Here is a 19,608-nt window from a genome sequence, read left to right as displayed (position 1 = left end):
CTCCTGCATTCATCCCGAAAAAGAGTATTAATGAAGTTGCTTCTATAACAGCAACTCGATTTCATGAATTCACAGATTTCATTTGTTAGAGCAAGCAAAAAAAATCATGATTTTTAAAATTTTGATCAAAAGTATGCAAATCTGGGAGTATTTGTCTTAAAGGAAATATAGCAAATACAGCATCTTTAAGTGATATATTAAAACATTTCTGATTTTCACATGGAAACTCCTCATTGCAAAGATCATGCATTTCTTAGTGTTTTCATAGAAGAAAATTTATTGTGCACAGCCTTTTATTTTTTACACATAAATGAATGAAAATCAAGGCACTCAATGTGGTTACAGATGAGGAAAAAAAAAAAAACACAGATTCCTGAGAATTACAAAGCTACTAAGCAAAAAAGCGCAAATATCCACGTGGGGGATAGGTGAAGCTCCATTCTGTTACAGCTTTGGCTTGAACTCCCCAGAAACAAGTTTTTTAAGCATTTCTGAATTTCTTCCTTCTGGTGGGGGAGGCCATTTGTTGTGATCTGAGAAGAACAAAAAAAAACAACACACTTATGCAAAAAATAGACATTTTATTTTTGTCTCCTCCGATTGCCCAGCTTTAATCACTTCAAGGACACTATTCCGTAGCCCATTTTTACCTGGTATTTCTATGTTACTGCTGTATAAACTTTGGCCACCATCCACGACCACGGTTATCCCAGTTATGTAAGCAGCAGCTGGAGAGAGCAGGAAACACACTGCAGGAGAGATCTGACAAGGAACAAGAGTTTTAATCATTCTTAAATTGCTGGGAATCATTTGTGTCTAAGACATAGCTTGTAAGAACTGATGTGGGTGAGAGAAAACAACATTTGATACTCAGTCATGAAAGTCATGAATAATTTTAAAGCTAAGTTTCTAGCCACAGACATCAAACAAAAGCTGAAAAAGAGCAAGCTTTTCAGCATCAGGTGGCTAAAACCAAACAAATATGTAAGTTGATCCATTTATCAAAGACACATATTTTTGGTAGAAGACAGTTAAGTACTCTGAAATTAAACTATTTTCACATCAATTTTCAATACTTTCCAATTTTCCCTGCAGTAGATTAATCTCTTCAGGAACTAGTGTCAACTATGGAACACTACAGCTGTAAGAAACATCTAAAATAAATTTTCACTTTTACAGTAGCTACTTGTTAACCCTCCCAGTTGGCATTACTACATATTACTACAAGCTTTCTTTTCTTAGTACTCCATCACAGCTCAAAATTAAGTTTTTACCGTTCTTCATATAGCAAAGTAGCTTCAAAACAGAAACAGAAGTAGAAATATCACAGATGTTCTGAAAGACATTACCTCCTCGGGAACTGCTGACCTCTTGGCAGGAATCTTTGGGATATTCCTTAACCACATTGTTGTACCTTGCTCTCCATAGTTTGCAACAGCAGTTTCTGAAAATACTACTCCCTGTATTAAAATAATACAGGTGAAAATTAAGTTATATTGCAGACCTTCAAATTTTGATCCATGCAAAATTGTAAAGTTAATATTAATGGGATTTTTTGTGGGCTTAGACTGTCTAAACAGCACTCGAATGCAAGTTTTTAAGTTGGATTAGATAGCATTATTTATCAAAGAAGGTAACTTGTCCAACAGCTATTCAGATTATTCCAAGTCCTGTTTTGCTTTCATTATTCCAATTCTCCACCGTCACTTCAACAACTATGAAGCGGAGACTACAAAGAACAAATTCAGAATTTGTTTCTAGAATTACAAGCATTTCCGACTAGTTTACAGCAGAAAACTGCAAAAGCAAGGACAAAGTTCTCATGAGTCTCTTGCAATTCCTAAGAACACCAGAACAATTTTACTGAGAGTTACAGTAGCAGCCAGACTCTGCAGCTGGATTTCAGATCTCCCTGCTTGGCTGCTAAGGAAATAAAGGAAGGAGACTGTCCTTGCCCTGATGATTGAACCGTCCAGCTCGGATTCAAGAGGGACAAAGAAGGCTACAGCAACAGGAAGATAAGAGTTACACAAATCAGTTACATCCTGACCTGTAGGCGTCGAGATGGTTGTTCTAAACATATAAGAAAATTTCATCCATGAAATACATGTTAAGATTTTTCTTCTAAGATATCTGTGAAATGTGTGCAAATGTATTTCGAGAGCTAGGGAAGTAACTCATTTTTAGGCATTATTTGCTTGGCATGTGAGTGTCCATCTCTACATACATGGTCCCTACACATCCCCCTATGCATATTTAGCAGTAAGTGTTTTGTATAGTTACTGCAACCCCGATGAAGCTACAAGTTGAAAGAAAGATATGAAGTATCATCCTACTTAGAATATGGATGTTTGTCACCAACATGGTAACAAAGCTATCAAATGTTCTTTCAGAACATATGAATTTATGTATCATGCACCAGGGAGAGTAGCATCAGTGCTGGCAAGATGACACATACTAACCACTGTACAAGTGCTGAAAGAGCCAAACCACTGAACTGTTGGCTTGTCAGAAGTTTAATTTGACACATGCTATAAAGTATAATTAGAATGATTCACTAGGCAATTAGTATGCCTTAAAAAAAAGGCACACACATAATGTGCTCTCCTAATTACTTATTTCCCCAAGACTTGATAAATTGAAAAAATGAACAAACAGAAAAACAAGTCAATAGATCTTAATATTTGACGGGTCTCAAGATAAGGTGGACCTTGGAGAGCCTGCACAGAGCCATTACCTGAATGATCATCAAACGTTTCCAATTAAAGTAAAGCAGTTGCTTTAGGAGAGGATACAAGATAGGATAGAGAATAGTATACAGACAGCAAGATCATCATCATAGGGACCAGTTAATTAAATCTGACACTTACCATGCTATAACACAAATTCTGAAGGTAGAAATAACAGGACAACTTTGCTCTCTTGTTTTGTCATCAAAATAATTGTGCAAAATAAACTGTGATTAAGAGCAAAGATTAAACCACAATAAATGAAATCTCTACCTTCAAAGCTAGGACTAAAGCTTCTGTATCTGCAACATCATGTGCTATGAAAATCTAGCTGGTCTTTCTAGTACAGACTCTAGATTTTAAACGCCTTTTGCTCTAGACGTCGTAACCGTGAGCGTACACGACGGCTAAAGTTACTCTGTCACTGGCCAGCACTCACCGGAGCCACGCTGTTGATTCGCACTCCGCTGTGGGCCCACTCTAAAGCTAAAGTCTTCGTGAGGTTATCCACTCCAGCTCTTGCAGCTCCTGAATGCCTATCAAGAAAATAAAGCACAAAAAGCATCTGTTCCCTCAGATAACACTGCTCAGTCTCCGTCCTAGTGCAGTCTCCCTGGGATGATCACAGTGGAGCTCTATTACTAGACTAACCATCAGCGATGCAGACAGGTTTTCTAGTTCTCAAGCTTGACAACAGTTTCACAGCTCTGCTCAATCATGATGGGATTTCCTGTCATTTCTGCTACTAGCTATCGTCTCTCCCCCGGTATATCTGGTGGTGAGGAGGCCTGATACATTTTACTGCTGAAGCAGGCTAACAGAATGAAAACTAAACAGAGAGAAACTTGCAGGTGTGTGAAATTAGGAAAGATAAACTGCACAGGTAAAGCAACTAAAATCTTGTGAGATCAGTGGTCTGAAAGAGCTTTTCTGACAAATGTGTTTAAAATCAGCCAATGTTCAAAAATTGCTACAGATGGGAAAATGAGAACAAATGGATCTCAGGCACCTTGCTGCTACAGGAACCCTCCACATGCTTGAACAAATGCAGACAAAATTACTGCAAAGATGAATAACAGGCAGTGGGATTCAGAGAACATGAAGTTTAGCTTTTTTAGTCTAGCACAAAACACATAGAGGAGAGACAGTAAGTTTTCAAACATGATGATACATGCACCAGGGAAGATTTTTTTTTTTTTGATTGAGGAATAAGAAAACCTGGATTACATCTGACATTCATATGATTAGGATAGAAATTTATGACCACCTGACACAACATGAGTAAACAAACTTGAGTAGTTTTTGGTTGAAAATTGTTATTTATTAAAGACTGTAGTAGCTTATTTTTGGACTTTTGAAAGGATACTGTATCACTATACTACACTCTGAAAAACAAGCATCATTTTCTACAGGAACTCGGTCTGAAAGTAATTTTGCCTACCCATTCACAAAAGCATAAAACAGTTACTTGGGAAAAAATATTTCCATTGTTATTCAGAACTGGGTTCTTTATTTCTTGGTGTACCAACCTATTCTCACTGAGAGTTCAGCTAGATTTACCTACAGCAGTGAGACTAAAGCAACTGTAGCTTCAGCACCACCCTGTGGCTCCCCAAATTTATCTTGCACTGCCGAGAATAAGCTAGTGAGATAATATGCTGCTGTTTCTTAAGAATTGGACATTTTAAAAAATTTCAGGACAAATTAAGACAAAAATAGGTAAGACAATATTTGTTCAAAATGAATTTTTGATTTTTTAATTTCTGTTGAAAAAAATAAAAAGTTAAAAAAGGTTTCCAAGAAAAATTGAATTTTCCAATTAAGAAACTGTCAAAATGCATCATTTTTCTATGTTTCCTATGCAAAGAAAATAACTGAAACAATTTTCTAAACATTATTTCCCTTTCAATACATTGACACTTTTTGGTGAAAAACTTACAAGCCAAAGACTCCTGATCAACTCCATTTTGAGGATGATTACATTTGAACAAATATACTAAGTGTATAGATATGGAGAGGATGCTGTGTTGGCATGCAGAAAGCCTTGACCATTTTTGCCTCCTCCCCCACAAAAAAGAAACTTCAAACACATGGTAATATGTTTGAAGGCATGAGCCTCCTCCCAGGCAAGAAAGAGGCAGAGCAAATGGAATTGACTGTCTACAGCAAGAAAAGGTGGCCACAAAGGGGAGGTGAAAAGCAAAAATCCACCAAGCAGGCAATACGTGAAGGGCAAAGTCACAACCCAACAGCATGTTAGTAATGTTCCTCCTATCCCTAGGTTCAAGTCACACCATCAAGACCTGCAAACTGACAGCAGAAGTGCAGAGCACCAGGCGCCAAGTTCCTGCAAACCCTCAAGGGATTTGCACAGAAATCAGGCCCAAGTTGCACTTGCATGCACACGCTCCCCACTCACTGCCCATTTCCAGTGACAGCTTCACTGCAAAGGTTTTGCTTCATAGTTTCTTACAAACTAGCAGACAAAACCCAGAGATTTAATTTACTCTTACAGTCTCTATTGAATCTATAAGAGATCCCCATACAGATAGCCAAGCTGCTCTCTTAATATATCCACTATGTATCTATACTCTGCTGTTGCCCAATGAACAGCTTGCTAGAAGAAAATGAAGCATTTAGAAGCAATTAGAACTTTTAGAAGGAAAATATAGGAAAATGTAAAAAAATTATTACGCCATTGTAGGGAACCCATTTGGCACGGCAGCAGTAATGTTGACAATGACTCCTCCATGTTTCTGCATCCAGGCATTGTACACTGTATGAAGGGGGAAGATAATCTATAAATATTAGAAGAAATACATATGCATGAAATTGCCCATTGGAAGCCAAATTTGGAGTCTTACCCGAATTGTGCTGCACGTTGTGCAGATTTGGACAAACCACCTGATCTTTGCACCACAGCCTCACCTGTTAAGGTGCAGTCCAGGTAAGGCTCAATGTTTGTAAAGAAGTCTTGGACAGAAATCAAAATTTTGTTCCCTCTATGTCAGCTGCTTTCATCTCCATTTTCCTAATGCTATCTGAGAACCAGACAACAAATTTAACTCCACAGCCTTAAGATAAAAAGTCTTCTCTTGTGCTACACACAGGGACTACAAAACACACAAGCTGAGTGGTTTTCTTACCAATTTTAAGTCAACATCCAAACCAAGTGACTCCTCAAACCTGGCCTTAGCTAGGTGCTCAATCCTCCACTGAATGGGTACATATTGATACATGTGTTTGTGTATATTAACAAATAAAATATATAGTTTAGTGTGTAACTTAGGATGAGATTCATGGCAACACTGTCAGACAAAAACGTGAAAAACAAAGTGGAGAAACTCTCACAGAAATACTAGAGAGACAAGAAATATTAAAAAACCCCTCTGCATTATTCTTACTCCTCACCTGCTTTGCAGCAGTAGAAGGTTCCTGTCAGATTAGTGTCTAGGACAGCGTTCCAGCCTTTTGCACGGATGGCTTCAGCAGGACTTGTGAACTGGCCCCCTCCGTTGTTCACGAGGAAGTCAATCTTCCCATGCAGATTAAGTGTAGACTTCACCAAAGTTTCCACCTAGAATTAAATATATATATATATATATATATATATGTATATATATATATGTATATATATAATTTTTACTGTGTCATGCTGAGTAAGTTATGTACCCCATTTCATTCTTGGATGAGGTCTTCTCACTCAAATCCTTTTCACACTTACAGGGGAAGTACCACTCTTCAGAGAGGCTGGTCAGCAGGACCAGCTTCTAGGCTGGAAGATCAGTGTGGCAGGTTTAATCAACCAAAAAGGATTGGGCAGGATTGGCCTTGTTTACTTAATAAATCTTCCTGGTATAATGCAAGTGCTACACAAACCATCAGCACTGAAATAAGAGGGAGATCTATGCTCTGACAGCTGGGGTGGTGTAGGAGAAAGATCCTGTTTAAAACTAACTGAAAATCTCCCTGTATTCCCCACAAGAGCAGGGGAGTTCACATTAGGTATTAGAAGAAATCCATATTAGGTAACTACTATTTTGTGTGTGTGGGGGGGGGGTTTATTTATTTATTTATTTTTTTCTTCACTCAATCTGTTAGTTTTCTAATAACATTAAGGAACTGAAATGACAGTATTCATACCAAGAGAAAAGGGTCAAATGTCCAGATGAGCTCAAGGTGACCCATGAATGCTAGGGAAACTCAACAGGCAAGCTGCTCAGTACAGAGGTTTGCTATTCAGAGACCATTCCTGCACAGTGATATCAGGTATTTTTACTCTGTGCTACTGCTGTATTCTCTTGAAATAAGCCAATAGGAGTCTCTTACCCACAGTGCTCCATCAAGCCACTCTCTTCCACTACAGGTTTCACAGAGACAGGCATTAAGAATTTATACACTAGCAGAGACTATGTTAAGCTGTAAAGCTTACTGGAAAAGAAAACCAGTAGAGAATTCCGAGGCAAGTTACAGTGCTAAATATCACTCTATTAAGTACTTCTCAAGGAATCGTGTTTGTCAGATGTCTAAATGGTAGGTTTTAGCCTCAGGGTCCCCTTCAGCAGCAGCTGTCACTGGAGCTGAAGTACGGAAAAGGGATCCTGTGCTGAGAATTCCGATTTGTTTGTTTGATTTCAAGAAGAGCAGTAGCCTACTAGAAGTACAAGCCTTTCTGTTTCATCTAGATGCGAGTTAAAGAAAGGTGTCTCCAGGGCATATAGCCTGGAGGTAGGAAGTGCCTTTCTTTTCCCCACAGAATGGTTCCCGTAGCTCAACATTTAAGGCACACATACATACTCCCCCTTCCCAATACCCAAACTTTTAAACAAAAAGCTCCTTCCATAGTATGAAACGGGTGTGATTTCTCTCCTCCGCTTTGGCAATCTTTACATTGATGCACCAGAATTAACGTATTAGACCCTTGAATTTGAGGAGAAAGTTTGGTTTGACAAGACCCGTATACATTCGCAGACAGTCATTACGCCTGCATCTGAGAAGAAGCAGTTTGACATGCTCTCCTTGTATCCAACATGTTATGTGTGACAGTGCTGGAAAATATTCAAATAATTAAAATGACTAGTGCTTCCTAATCACTCAGGAGCACATGGGTCGCGGCATTCATTCCAGACCCAGATAAGGGAGAGATGCACAACCACCACTTCAGATGTGGTCAGAAGAAGGCAATCTTAGGAGCTCTTTGGAGAGCAGATTCTTCTGTCTTTAAAGATTTCTATCCTTTCCAAAACGCTCATTGGAAAACTACCCAAAACAATAAGCTGCAGACGGTTTTGACAGAAATAAGTCTGACAGCTTAGGAAGTGGTTGAAAATCCTCCATCAAGTAAACAGGATTATTTCTTGCACAGTAAATGAGAAGAAAGCTTTTGCTAGAAAGCAAGAGAGCCTCTGAGGATAAGGAGACTTTAAAATCTGAATTCATTAAGCTATTCCCATGATATCTACAAGAAAGCTTCTGCAGCAATAATATTCAGTACACCCTTTTTGCTCTTCCTAGTCCAGAAAGAACAGCCACGCAGGCACTATATGGAGAGATGTATCGTCTAATGCCTCAATTTCACAGATCTAACTAGTGCACCAAAAAAAAAAAAAAGTGTGTCATCTTCAAAGCAGGTGAGTTACTTTAAGATTCAGAATAGGATGCAAAAAAAGTCTTCTGACAATTCTGAAAAGCACTTTCATCTTTCTTACAACCTCTCTATTCAAAGTTCCCCCCTCAAGTTTGTCCCATTATAAAATTAAAACCAGGATGACATTTGTAAGAGCCCTCAGAGAAATGAAGAACAGGTGACGGAGGGAAGAGGGGGTAAAAAAAAGGCCTGGCACAGTGAGAACAGGTGGCTTGTCGCTATTGGTGATTAGCCTGGCACTATTTAATGGAAAAATTTACTCTTCCAAAGGTTTAAATGAGTTGTCAACAAGGATACACTATTTAAATTTCAAGAATCTTCCTGGGCTTTATTATCTTGTAATCAATCAGCTTGGACATCTAAGGAGGCTTATATTTCTGCCCTTCCCTTTTTTTTCTCCACTGTTGATGCTTATAAGGACTCTTCGACCCTCACACATTCTTTGGTACCCTGTATAAGAGCTGAAAGAGAGGATGTAATGAAAACTCACAGGGAACACGTGTAGGGTATGTTCTCTACCACAATATTCCTTACTGAGGTAACTACTCTTCAGTCATACTGTATTGAAACCAGCCAGAGAGCTTAAAATTCTGACAGTTTTTAGTAGTGAACATCACAACTGTTAAATTAAGTTTATTTAGCTCCAATTTGCAAACATTGAGCACCTAAGCATTAGAAAGTACTACCTTCACTAAAAATGTAAAAACTGAAAATGAGTTCCACCTATTCCTGGTCAAATAGTATTTTTAGAAAGTATCAACTGGCCAGAATTTCACAATCTTCAAGAATGTCAAAGGATGAAGCGAGAAAGACAAGAGTTAAAGAACAAAGTTCTCAGATTGTGTCAAACCAGTAATGATATCTGCTCTTGGAGATGGCCATCTGGAACAGACAGCATTGGTTTTGTGAACACTTATGTTCTTAGGGAAATAACGGAATAACAGGAGAGACATCTACCTTCTCTGAGTATCAGTTTGGCTACCTGTAAAATAGAATGATGCTTAAACAAGCATCTATAAGATCTTTCACAAAGATCTATAATTTCATCTTCCAAAAAAGCTCTAGAAGTTTTCAAATGTTAAAGCTGTTTTGACAAATCTGCACTTGAGACCTTAAATAAACAGATGGCAAGGAAAGTAGTAGTTTGCCATCCAAACCCTCTGCCATTTCACAGAACGCTGCAGTTCCCACTAACTTGTTTTTAGATGAATGTAAAAATAGGATTCACCTACAGGAGGTTACTAGGCATGCTAGAGCACTGTGCAACACCGGCAGGAAGGAAGGCTCTTCCACCTCTTTTCCTTTTTCTTTCATGTATCTTTAATCACTTAAGTTGCCCTCTGACACCTGTCATAAGCTATTACATTGCACTGCTGATGCTGGTAAATGCAATCCTAAAATTCACTGGTAGGTGAAGTGACATACTGCACAGCCCCAAGGTTCATCTCTTTCAGGAGGAAAAGTCTAAGGATGTCACTATAAATATGTTATGAGCTGTTCTGCAAGGGAAGAGTTTTATTTTTGTTTGCTTTATGGTAGTAAATTAAGATAGGATTTGAGTTCACAGCTCCTGAAGGTCACTGATGTTCCGCTAAGTTTTTAGATTTTAATAGCCTTTGAAAACTTAAGAAAAAGGTAGCAAGCAATGAACAGTGGAATGTTTCCTAGTAATACTGAGTAACTTAAAAGTCCAACCTGACACTGCATTTTAACTGTTTAATTAAGAGGTTACAGAATACAGAAAGATAAATGCACACTTCTGAAGAATGTGGACCAAGTACTTGCAATTTAAGGAAGGAAAAGAAGGCGGAAACCTCTCAATAAGGTGAAGACCTTCCTAAGGACTGAAAGCAACAGTCTTGCACACCTCAAGTTGTAAACAACAGTTAAAAGATGGCTAAAAAAAAAGTCTCTATTTTTTCTGTAATACAAACAAAAGTGACAGTGCAGGATACATCTCAATAAGTAACTTAAATTGTGTCAAGTCACAATCATGAGGTTCTGTGCTACGATTTCACACAGAACCATACAAAGGGCTCGGGCTCAGCCCTAGAACATACCAGCACTAAGTACTATTTCTCCTAGCAGTTGTCATTAATACTTTATGACCAGCCATACCCATTTCAGTGATAAATACTTTTTTGCTTAGGTGGCTAACAAATGGTTTTCCCCTTAGAAGTACATCTTAACCTTACCTGGATCCACTTAGGAGTGCTCCACTGCACCTGCCTCCTGATCTAAAACACTCCCGAGAAGGGCAGACTTCCGCAGACCAGAGAATTTGTATTCACTGTATATTTTGACATGTTAAGCCCCAGAACAAGAGCGCTTGTGTTTACCTCCTCTTCTTTGCGGATGTTGCACTGTATAGGAGTCACTTTGGCAGGACCCATGGAAGCAAATTCATTATTCAGTTCTTCTGCTGTGGCTTTTAATCGGTCAAATTTGCGAGAGGCAATAACAACATTGCAACCTGTTGAAACAAAATGAAAAAACCCTTAGCTAATGGATATTCAACATTACAGTTACACTAAGTTTTTAATAACATCATGGAGCTATCTTGCAGGATGTGTGTATATTAGTTGCTGCCTGGAAGATAGAGTGATGAAGTGCTTGCAAGAGAGAGAAAAATTACTTCTGTCAGGAGCTTCTTAGCAACTAGATCCCTCTGTGCCAGGAGAAGAGCAACTAAAAAAAAAAATCTACAAGGTTCTTTCTCCTTCCTGCAGGAGGGAAGAGTCTGCCTGCGAGCTGCAGAGTCAGCAAAGTGGCTTTCAGACACAGCTTTTGCTGCCTCGGCCCAAGGTTGCCACACTTATCAATTATGTGATTTAAAGATGTTTTATCAGATCTTGGTTGCAAAAAGCACTTGCTCCTCAAACCACAGAAATAAGCTTACAAGACAAGCTTACTGTAACTCAGGCTGTAATTCTGACTAGTGGTGAGCAAATGCAATGCTCTTCTCTTTAACCCTACGCAGTCTGGAGGACAGGATGGCAGCCTCAGGAGGTGAACTCATATCTGCAAAACACGATCAGGCACAGGCACTTCCCCATGCCATGTCCACGTGCTTCTTCAACCATTACTTCTTCATTGACTGAAACACACCACACCAAAGTAATTCCTGGGCAAATCCACCAGGCATTTCAAATGCCTATTTCAAAGGCTACTTCAAATCATGGATGTGCAAATTAACAGGTTGCCACTGCCTACTAGGGAGGGACATCTTGCTTCCCCTTCTTCATTTTATTATCTTGGCATCCCAGCATAAGGCATTCCTTCCTCATACCTCATACATCACCTCATACTGAGCTGATGAGCAGCTCAGTGCTCATCAGTTTAAACATAAACTAATTGAACACACTAGAAGAGCCAAAGGAAAAAAAAAAAAAGAATCTTTTGCCTTTGCCTTTTTTTTTCTGCTGCTATTTCACTGGGTGGAATTCAGCCTCCTATGTGATCAAACAAACACCAAAACTAATGCAAAATAACCAGTACGAGTAAGAAGCAATAGCAAGCTGTTCAATCGACTCATGTCGTCTTGTGAAAGCATACATAAGACTCAAAAGAGAAGGTAAATTTATTCCAGAAAATATTGCACCTATATATGCCTAGGAATGTCTGCTTCATCTTCAGCCAGCGACCACTCTAAAATGGCACACGTACAGATGTTAACTTTTTAAGTTAAGAATGCCAGTTGCTTACACCACAGCCTGAGTGATCTGGGGTAAAGTTCATACAACAGCACACACACAATCACTGATTAACGAGAATTACTAATTCACAGTAACATAGTGATATTCGCTTGGAACAGGCTGCCCAGAGAGGCTGTGGAGCCTCCTTCTCTGGAGATCTTCAAACCCATCTGGATGCCACCCTGTGCTCTGGGTGTCCCTGCTGGAGCAGGGAGTTGGACTAGATGATCTCTAGAGGTCCCTTCCAACCTCAGCCATTCTGGGATTCTGTATCAGGAAAAGTGCCTATTAATACATGCACTGACACAGAGTAAGGCCTGTAGAAGACTCTGCTTTCATTAAACAGGCGAATTTGGGAGGCAGGAGATTCTAGCTCACTGAAGCAGGCTCGGTGCCTACTGCACAAACTGATGCTACTTAGTCCTTATTTTCTCACAAAGGAGAGACCAGCCAGGAAAGCAAGTGAATTTTGCCACAACTGGCATTATTTGGGGCCACTCCTAAAGGTGTTGCAACCAGAGCTCCTTGCAAAAGGTGCAAGGTGCATACGGAAACGATGCCAGGGCGTCTTCTTGTCAGGAGGAGCCAGTAAGTCTGCAGGCACAACATCTACTTTAGAGAAGGTGACTTCGCAAAGATTTAAGATATAGTCTCTTTCTTCATTTTATCACACCCTTTGTAGAGATTTTTAGAAGTACTTTCTATCTAGGATGTTATGAAAAAAAAAGAATTCTCCTACTTGTATTTTACTTGAGCAAAATAACACAGCTAAGTGCAATTTTAACATAACTGGGTTACCTCGCCAAGCAAAAGCATGAGAACCCTTGAGAACCTTTCCAAGGTGCCTCTCCTTTAACGCAAGCCCTTGGTTCCCCAGAGAGCAGCCCTTGCTTTGCCGCACGGAGCGAGCGGGAAGCAGGTGAGCTGGACGGGGCGGCAGCCCTGCGAGCCCTGCGTGACGCCGGGGCTGGCGAGGGGCGCGCTGGGCCAGGAGCTCGCGCAGCGAGGCACACGGTGGCCACCCTGGACATGGACGCGGACATGACCATGGACGTTACAGAGAATCAGCCAGGATGCCCACGCTCCCTAGCATCTACTCTGCAAGCTGCAGGAAAGGTGCTGCAAGGCAGATTGGTCAGAGATTTCCAAGGCTGCTTTTCACTCCCAAGTTAAGGGCTGATTAAGAATAGCAATTAGCAAAGAGAGCCCACAAGGTCACCTGCTACAGGAGTGCTTTAACGTCAAAGCATTTCTGTCACAACTTTTAGTACCAAGCACCCTTTCTCCAAGGTTAACACGCAGGAAACAGTTCAAAGCCTGCTGCTTCAGACGGCCTCAGGGAAACAGCATCAGAAAACTGTGCAGTTAAGCGGGATGAAAAATAATTTTAGACTGAGCAAACGTATTGCCACCCGGAACGTTACATTAACACAGGGCACCGTGTTGCACACCTGCACCCTCGGGACTCAGCGCACACCCCGCACTGCCCCCTGGTGCCGCTGGCTCCGGCGGGGGGACACGGGGCCACCGCAACGCCGCTCAGCGGGAGCCGCGCTGCCCAGGACCCCACGTGCCCCCACGCACGCCCCGTCCTCCCGGCTCCGCTGTCCCCGGCCCCGCGGCTCCCCCGCGCCCACCGAGCGCCAGCAGGTCGGCGGCGATGGCCCTGCCGATGCCGGTGCCGCCGCCCGTGACGATGGCCACGCGCCCGCGGAACAGCCCGGCCGCCAGCAGCCGCTGCGGCGCCGCCATCTTCCCCGCGCCGCCGCCGCCACGTGACGCGCCGCCCCGCCCGCCCCGCCGGAACGGAGCGCGGAGCAGCGCCGGCCACGGCGGCCGTGATCGCCACCGGGGCTCGGCTCGACTCGGCGCGGTTCGGCTCGGCGCGGCTCGGCTTGGCTCGGCGCGGCTCGGCTTGGCTCGGCTCGGCTCGACTCGGCGCGGCACGGCACGGCTCGGCTCGGCTCGGCTCAGTTCGGCTCGGCGCTGCTCGGCAGCGCTCTCCGCTGCGCGCCCTGCGAGGTAAGAGCCGCGGGGTCCCGCGGGGGTGGCCGCGGGCGGCGCGGGGAGCATCGCGGGCAGCGGCGCGGAGGGGCGAGGAGAGGGCGCGTCCCGCGGCTGCAGCGAGCCCGGTGCTCCCTCGTTCGGGGCGTCCTCCTTTTTGTCTGCTTCTCCATTTATTTATTTATTTATTTAATAGAAAGAGCGGAGGCTGCACATTCTGCACCGCGGAGAAATCCCTGCCCGCGTTCACATTCTCACATGCGCTTAAAATAGCAGCCTGGTGACTCACGGTACCTCAGTACCTGCTGCATCATTTTAACAAAACCTGCCGAGATCTGCTCAGACACCCCCACCACACCCCCCCCCCCCCTATAGTTTCCTTTGCTTTAAACCAGCTCTTTATTGCCAGGAGGGCTGCCTGTCTCAGCCGCCCGTGTTTCCAGGTGCTGTCCCAGGTCATCTTCCAGACACGAGGAAGGGCAGCCCTCGGGAGCAGGGGGATGGAGCCCCCTCCCAGGGAGGTGCCATGCTGTAAACGCGCGTGTCTTCATAAATTTCAGAGAAAGCTGCCGGCATTCACCTAGCGGGAACTTATGCCCCGTTTTGCAGATGGAAAAACCTGCTCTTCAGAAATGGACTTTGTTGGGAAGATGCTATAGAGGCTCAGATGGTCCCATTTTCAACAGCAGTTAACGCGTCCTTAACATGGCCATTTTTTTCTGTTACAATTCGTTTATGTTGTTTTTAATTCAAGATTGCCCCCAGTAAACCCCGTATTGATTATTCGGCTGGTACGGAGGACACCCGACATTGCTTTCACTTCTGCCCTCCAGTAACGTAAGTGACGGATCCTCTTTGTCCATCGCAGATGATCTTAACCAGCTTTGACGTGTCCAGGAGTGTGTCCGTGTTGAACATCTTTCTGAGCATCTCCTCTGTCCATCCGATAGAAGAGATGTTTGGAAGCCTATCTATCACTTTGGTTGCTATTTTTCTCTTAGTGTAGGTGGCTAACGTGTGAAGATAGTGATGAAAAAAGATACGTACACATGTGAAGTGGGAAGGTCATAGAGGCCGCTTTGTTTTTCTCATTTGTAAAATAGGAAAATACTTATTTTCTCTGAAACATGTTATGAGGTTTAAGGCTTTAAATCAAAGAAAATTCTTTCTTCTCAATTTTGGTGCATCACACGTGGTGTTAGATGTGGGGACGGGAAGGTACAGAGAAGTTGCCCATCCAGACCTGTTCAGCAAACAGTGACAAGACAGAAAAAGACTTCTGTGTGGTGACCTAGACCTGTGTGTGATCCCTGCTGGGCAGGGTTGCCTTCCAGATGAGCTGATGTTTGCAGGGTACTTAGATATTTTAGAGTGCTGCTTAATTTTCTGGGGGCAAAGTGTGGAACACTAGGGTGACACGGTAAGATTTTTCTTCATCTTCTACAATCTGGAGACTCTGCAGATCCCCATTAATTACCTCGGGTTGTCCTACATATCTTAGACAGGCTGTATCAGAGAGATCTTTAATTAATCCCAGGGAGAAACATTCATCTGTGCCAGTGAGCTAGATCTCCGTGCCCTGGCCTGCCCACCATCCCCACAGAGCCACAGGCCACCAAGGAAAACCCAGAGTGCTGGTCTGTGCTTATTACCTGCTTCTTAGATTTCAGGGCTCTTTCTAGAGAGCACTGCCAAGGATTTTGCTTCCCTGTAGAGATTAGTTACTTGTTTTTACTGAAGGTTTAGAATTTATCAACAACCACTGCAGTGCCATGAATTGCAGACTTGACACTTTAGATACAAGGTTCTGTGAGTGATGTGGGAGAGGGCATAGGGACTGGTGAGCAAGGAGGCAAGAAAAGGAGACATCCATTCCTTGGCATTAAGTGGAGGATGGTCCTGGTGGTACCAAACCCATCCACTCAGAACTGAACAGAGCAAACCGGCTTTCATGGGTATTTTCAGCAAGGCGGTGGCTTCTAGTGACTGTCATGTGGATGGTCTTTGCACCAAAGATTCAGAATCTTGGTTCAAGAAATCTTGGATTGAACTGATTTTACTCCAGAGGTTGAAATTCAAAATAATTTAAGCTGTAAAGAAGAAAAACTTATTAACTGAAATCAATTTTAATCTTCTCTTGCATTTATGCTTTCTTATTCCCAAAGGAATGTTCATTTTCCTTTATTGGTTAAAACATTTTGGTGTGTCACTACGTATAGCCATGGCACAAATTCAGTTAAGGAGGGCTCTTTCTCTATGTTTTTATGCTATTTTGTAAATGTAATGTCTCGATTCTTCATTTTATGTGTTATGAAAGAGTCCTGGTTAGACAGCAGCTGTTTTGGGGGAGTTGGGGTGGGGGGCTTCTGTTTTTGTTTTACTTGCAGTACATGTCAGCTTGCATTTGGAAGAAAATAAATCTGCATTTAAAGCCTCAGAGTCTTCATTTACATTTTTTGAAGTTAAAGCCATCTTAAAGTGACAGATACATGAAGGAAAAAAAATTAAACATTTATCATTCAAAACTCAAAATGCCTTATTTAACAAAAGAATTAATCAGTAGGTTTTTCTCCTCCTACTGCCCTCACCGGGTGTCAGCTCCTTCAAAAACTGAGATTAGCATGTGCTATTCTTTAGTATATACCATTTTATCTATAGATTGGAGAGGGAAAAAGTAGCTTTAATGGTTTTTCAGCTCCTAATTTGTGTCTTGGCGTTGAATGAACTAGTTAAATTTTTGGAGATGAAAAAAAAATGCCGCATTTTCAGAAAAAGCTACTTTTGTCAAAAGCCGATTTTGTACTTTGCCAGCCAATGGTTCAGCTATTCACTTGCTGACATCTGCTATTCCAGTAGTTTGCCATGCTTTAAAAATCCTGCTACCAATATATGCTGACTGAATCTCCCTTGTAGCCTCTTGTCCTTGAGGGAGGCTTGTGCATTCCCCCCGCTTGTCTCCCCTCATGGCCCTGTATCCATCCTGGCAAAGCAGGGAGGTCTCAGGATTATTTAATACCAACGTGTTGTGAGAAAACAGATTGCTCTGATCAGAAAAGGAAGCTCAGTGGGATCCAACTGAGGAGAGGTATCTCTGAGACCAGCAGCCTTAAAATGAGGAAGTTGACGAGATTTGAGGAAAAGCATCTCAGTGCCAGGATATGGAAGACTTTCAGCTTGGGGTTTATGTTAGTTGGTCCAGCTTGGGGTTTATGTTAGTTGGTCCGCAGAGGAGTAAGGCTTGCAGTCCAGCTGCCTCTGCATTCTTGGATGCTCCAGGTTTCTCTCTCCTCTTCTGAGACACCAAGATTGCACAAAGTGTGACAGCAGTCACCCTTTTCTTTACTTATCACTAGAAATACTTGAATTGAGCCAGAGTTGATCAAGAAGCTGTATGAATTTGTGGTTCCTTACATGTCTCTGTGGGACTGGGCAAGAAGCCTCTTCATAATACTAGTACTTTCTCTAGCGCTTTTTCCTTCTGTCTGTATTATCCTCTGTGGCTCTTTTTCTTCCACTATCTCTTGCTGGCAAGTGGGAACCCTTCTGTTCCAGGACTTCTGGGTTCCTTATCAGATGATGCCTCCCGATGTGCCTCATCTGATGGTTAGATTCTCTGGCCAATTGAGCTTTTCAGGTACTTCTCCTCTAGGAAGATTCTTTACTCTCAGTGATATTTCAGGGGATTTCAACCTAACTAGGAATCAGGATTTTAGAACTTTTCATCATTATTCCTAGGAATTTCATTCTGCAATTACAAAAAGACAAGATACACCAAAAACTGATACCACACTCAAAAATGGAGTTTGTAGTCTCATGAGATGTAGAATGGTATTAAACAGTTGGTATTTGGCAGGTTTTCCAAATAATCACACATCTCACTGATACCATATTAATGATATTGAAGCATTAACTTGTCTGCAATTGAAAGTGCCATATTTTTTAATACCCTGGCATCAGGGACCTCTATCTGCACTTGTATCCAACTGAGAGTCCCCTGAGCCAACTAATGCCTGCAGTTAGAGATACCATCTAAACATCTTAGATTATATTTACTATGTAATGCATTAAGCAATCCTAAATCACTCTCAGGGGAATCTTGCAATTCTCTGTGTGCTCAGTTTCTCTCTCCAGAAGTTCCTGGGCCACAGTCTGCTGTTCTTACTCAGAGGAAACTCAGATATGAAGCCCCTAAATATCCTGCCCAAATAAGGACTCTAAAATGTAGCTTTGTGTCACTATTTTTCAGATATTTTTCATGTGTTCCCATTGGGATTTAGACCTGGTTGTGTTTTCTATCAGAATGTATGGGAGCCACAACATTTTGCTCTGTAATTTGCAGCTACGTGTGATTTCTCCTGCTGTCCAAGTAAAGCATTGCTTGGAATTCTCACCTGCATGGAACAGGTAGGAAGAGAGAGGAGACTCAGGCATATTCAGGGATCTTCTAGGTAAGAAATGGGAAGGAAATAGAGTCTGAGGTGCTAACATTTGGTCCTAGTTTTTAGTTACTTTACGGTCAGCAGGATTTCAACACGTGTTAAAACATCCTGACAAAAGCACTACATGATTTCCCGAGAAAAGGAAATGGAGGTTTTGCAATCCTTGGCTGAAATAACCACCTGCCAGGCAGATCTCAGGCTGGCTAAGGCTGTGCTGCCTTGTGTTAGCAGGGAGTCTTCACATCCACCGCTTCTGCTTCAAGGCTCCACAAGCTTTGGGCAGAGGAACTCGCCAGCGGGTCTTGTTTGTGTATGTGCTTCGGCTGTCTTACCTGTGTGCATGTTCAGGTACAGCCTTTGTTGAAGGTTTGTGCCGGGCAGTCTGGAGAGGGGACAGTGGCAAAAGGAAGCAAGACTCTTAAAACTTTTGTATTAATGTTCTGCTACATGCTTGCCCTGTTGTTACAGTTTACTGTATGCCTAATTATCTAATTAGGCATCTAGGCATCTGCTTATGGCTTTTTTAAATTTCTTTTTTTTATTTTGGTGGGGGAGTTTGACCCCCCATTTCTGAAGTTAAAAAGTTAAAACATCAGTTTGATGTGTGGAACAAGCTCCTAGTGCATCTCAAATCCTATTTAATACAACATCCTCACATGAAGGATATTTCAGGTATCACACCACTAAGAACAGATGCCACACCTGATTGCAGCCTTAAGACAGGATGTTGTTTATTTTCCTGGAAGATTGAAGCACATTTGCTAAATTTCATCAAGATGTAGATCTAAACTACTGGGATTGCTTTGAGAATTTCAAACCATCCTCCATTTCTAATTCATTCTTCCTGTAAAGCCTTGGTTCTCTTTGGAGGCTCATGTACATGTACCATCCATTGCAATCTTTGGCATAATATAATACATGTAAGGAAACGGAGCTCCTGTCTGTGGATGCTTTGACTCCTTTGTCTGAATGTATTTCTCTTTTACCAGTCTGGACAAAGAAGTGTGGGGGCAAGGGAGAGATCCCTTTTTTTTGCTCTAAAAAAAGGTAGAGCAGCATGTCTGGGGGTTTTGAATTAGTTGCTATGCAAGTAA

At 42.1% G+C, this 19,608-nt stretch overlaps 1 protein-coding gene and 1 pseudogene across 2 annotated transcripts; both read right to left on the bottom strand.

Annotated features, from left to right (window-relative positions):
* Positions 1 to 412: 412 nt before the first annotated feature.
* PECR (peroxisomal trans-2-enoyl-CoA reductase) lies at positions 413 to 13,824 on the bottom strand. Of its 2 annotated transcripts, none has more exons than XR_015913073.1 (8): positions 13,709 to 13,824; positions 10,716 to 10,849; positions 6,141 to 6,306; positions 5,424 to 5,505; positions 3,169 to 3,265; positions 1,369 to 1,460; positions 651 to 762; positions 413 to 533 (listed from the first exon to the last, which is right to left on the bottom strand). XR_015913073.1 is itself a non-coding variant. In XM_010215305.2 (8 exons), exons 1-8 carry the CDS (start codon positions 13,821 to 13,823, stop codon positions 445 to 447), a joined length of 906 nt encoding a protein of 301 aa, XP_010213607.2. In that variant the 5' UTR covers position 13,824; the 3' UTR covers positions 413 to 444. The 2 variants fall into 2 exon arrangements, 1 of the variants encoding a protein (XP_010213607.2); XM_010215305.2 differs by having other exon boundaries at positions 1,350 to 1,460.
* Positions 13,825 to 19,064: 5,240 nt separating this feature from the next.
* On the bottom strand, positions 19,065 to 19,245 carry LOC148595783 (U2 spliceosomal RNA; annotated as a pseudogene).
* Positions 19,246 to 19,608: the final 363 nt, after the last annotated feature.

Source organism: Tinamus guttatus, unplaced genomic scaffold (genome assembly GCF_059628265.1).
Source record: "Tinamus guttatus ecotype Peru unplaced genomic scaffold, ASM5962826v1 Tinamus_guttatus_pri_ptg000060l, whole genome shotgun sequence".
Taxonomy (NCBI): Eukaryota; Metazoa; Chordata; class Aves; order Tinamiformes; family Tinamidae; genus Tinamus; species Tinamus guttatus.
Note: the sequence above shows the minus strand (reverse complement) of the source record. Positions and strands in the feature narration are given on the sequence as shown.

Excerpts from the sequence above, each read along its gene's own strand:
- PECR (XM_010215305.2), bottom strand. The coding sequence starts at position 13,823 with ATGGCGGCGCCGCAGCGGCTGCTGGCGGCCGGGCTGTTCCGCGGGCGC. Across the intron at positions 10,850-13,708 it reads CGCCGACCTGCTGGCGCTCG|GTTGCAATGTTGTTATTGCC; the intron begins GTGGGCGCGGGG and ends TTGTTTCAACAG. Across the intron at positions 5,506-6,140 it reads CTTCTACTGCTGCAAAGCAG|TGTACAATGCCTGGATGCAG; the intron begins GTGAGGAGTAAG and ends CCCTTCATACAG.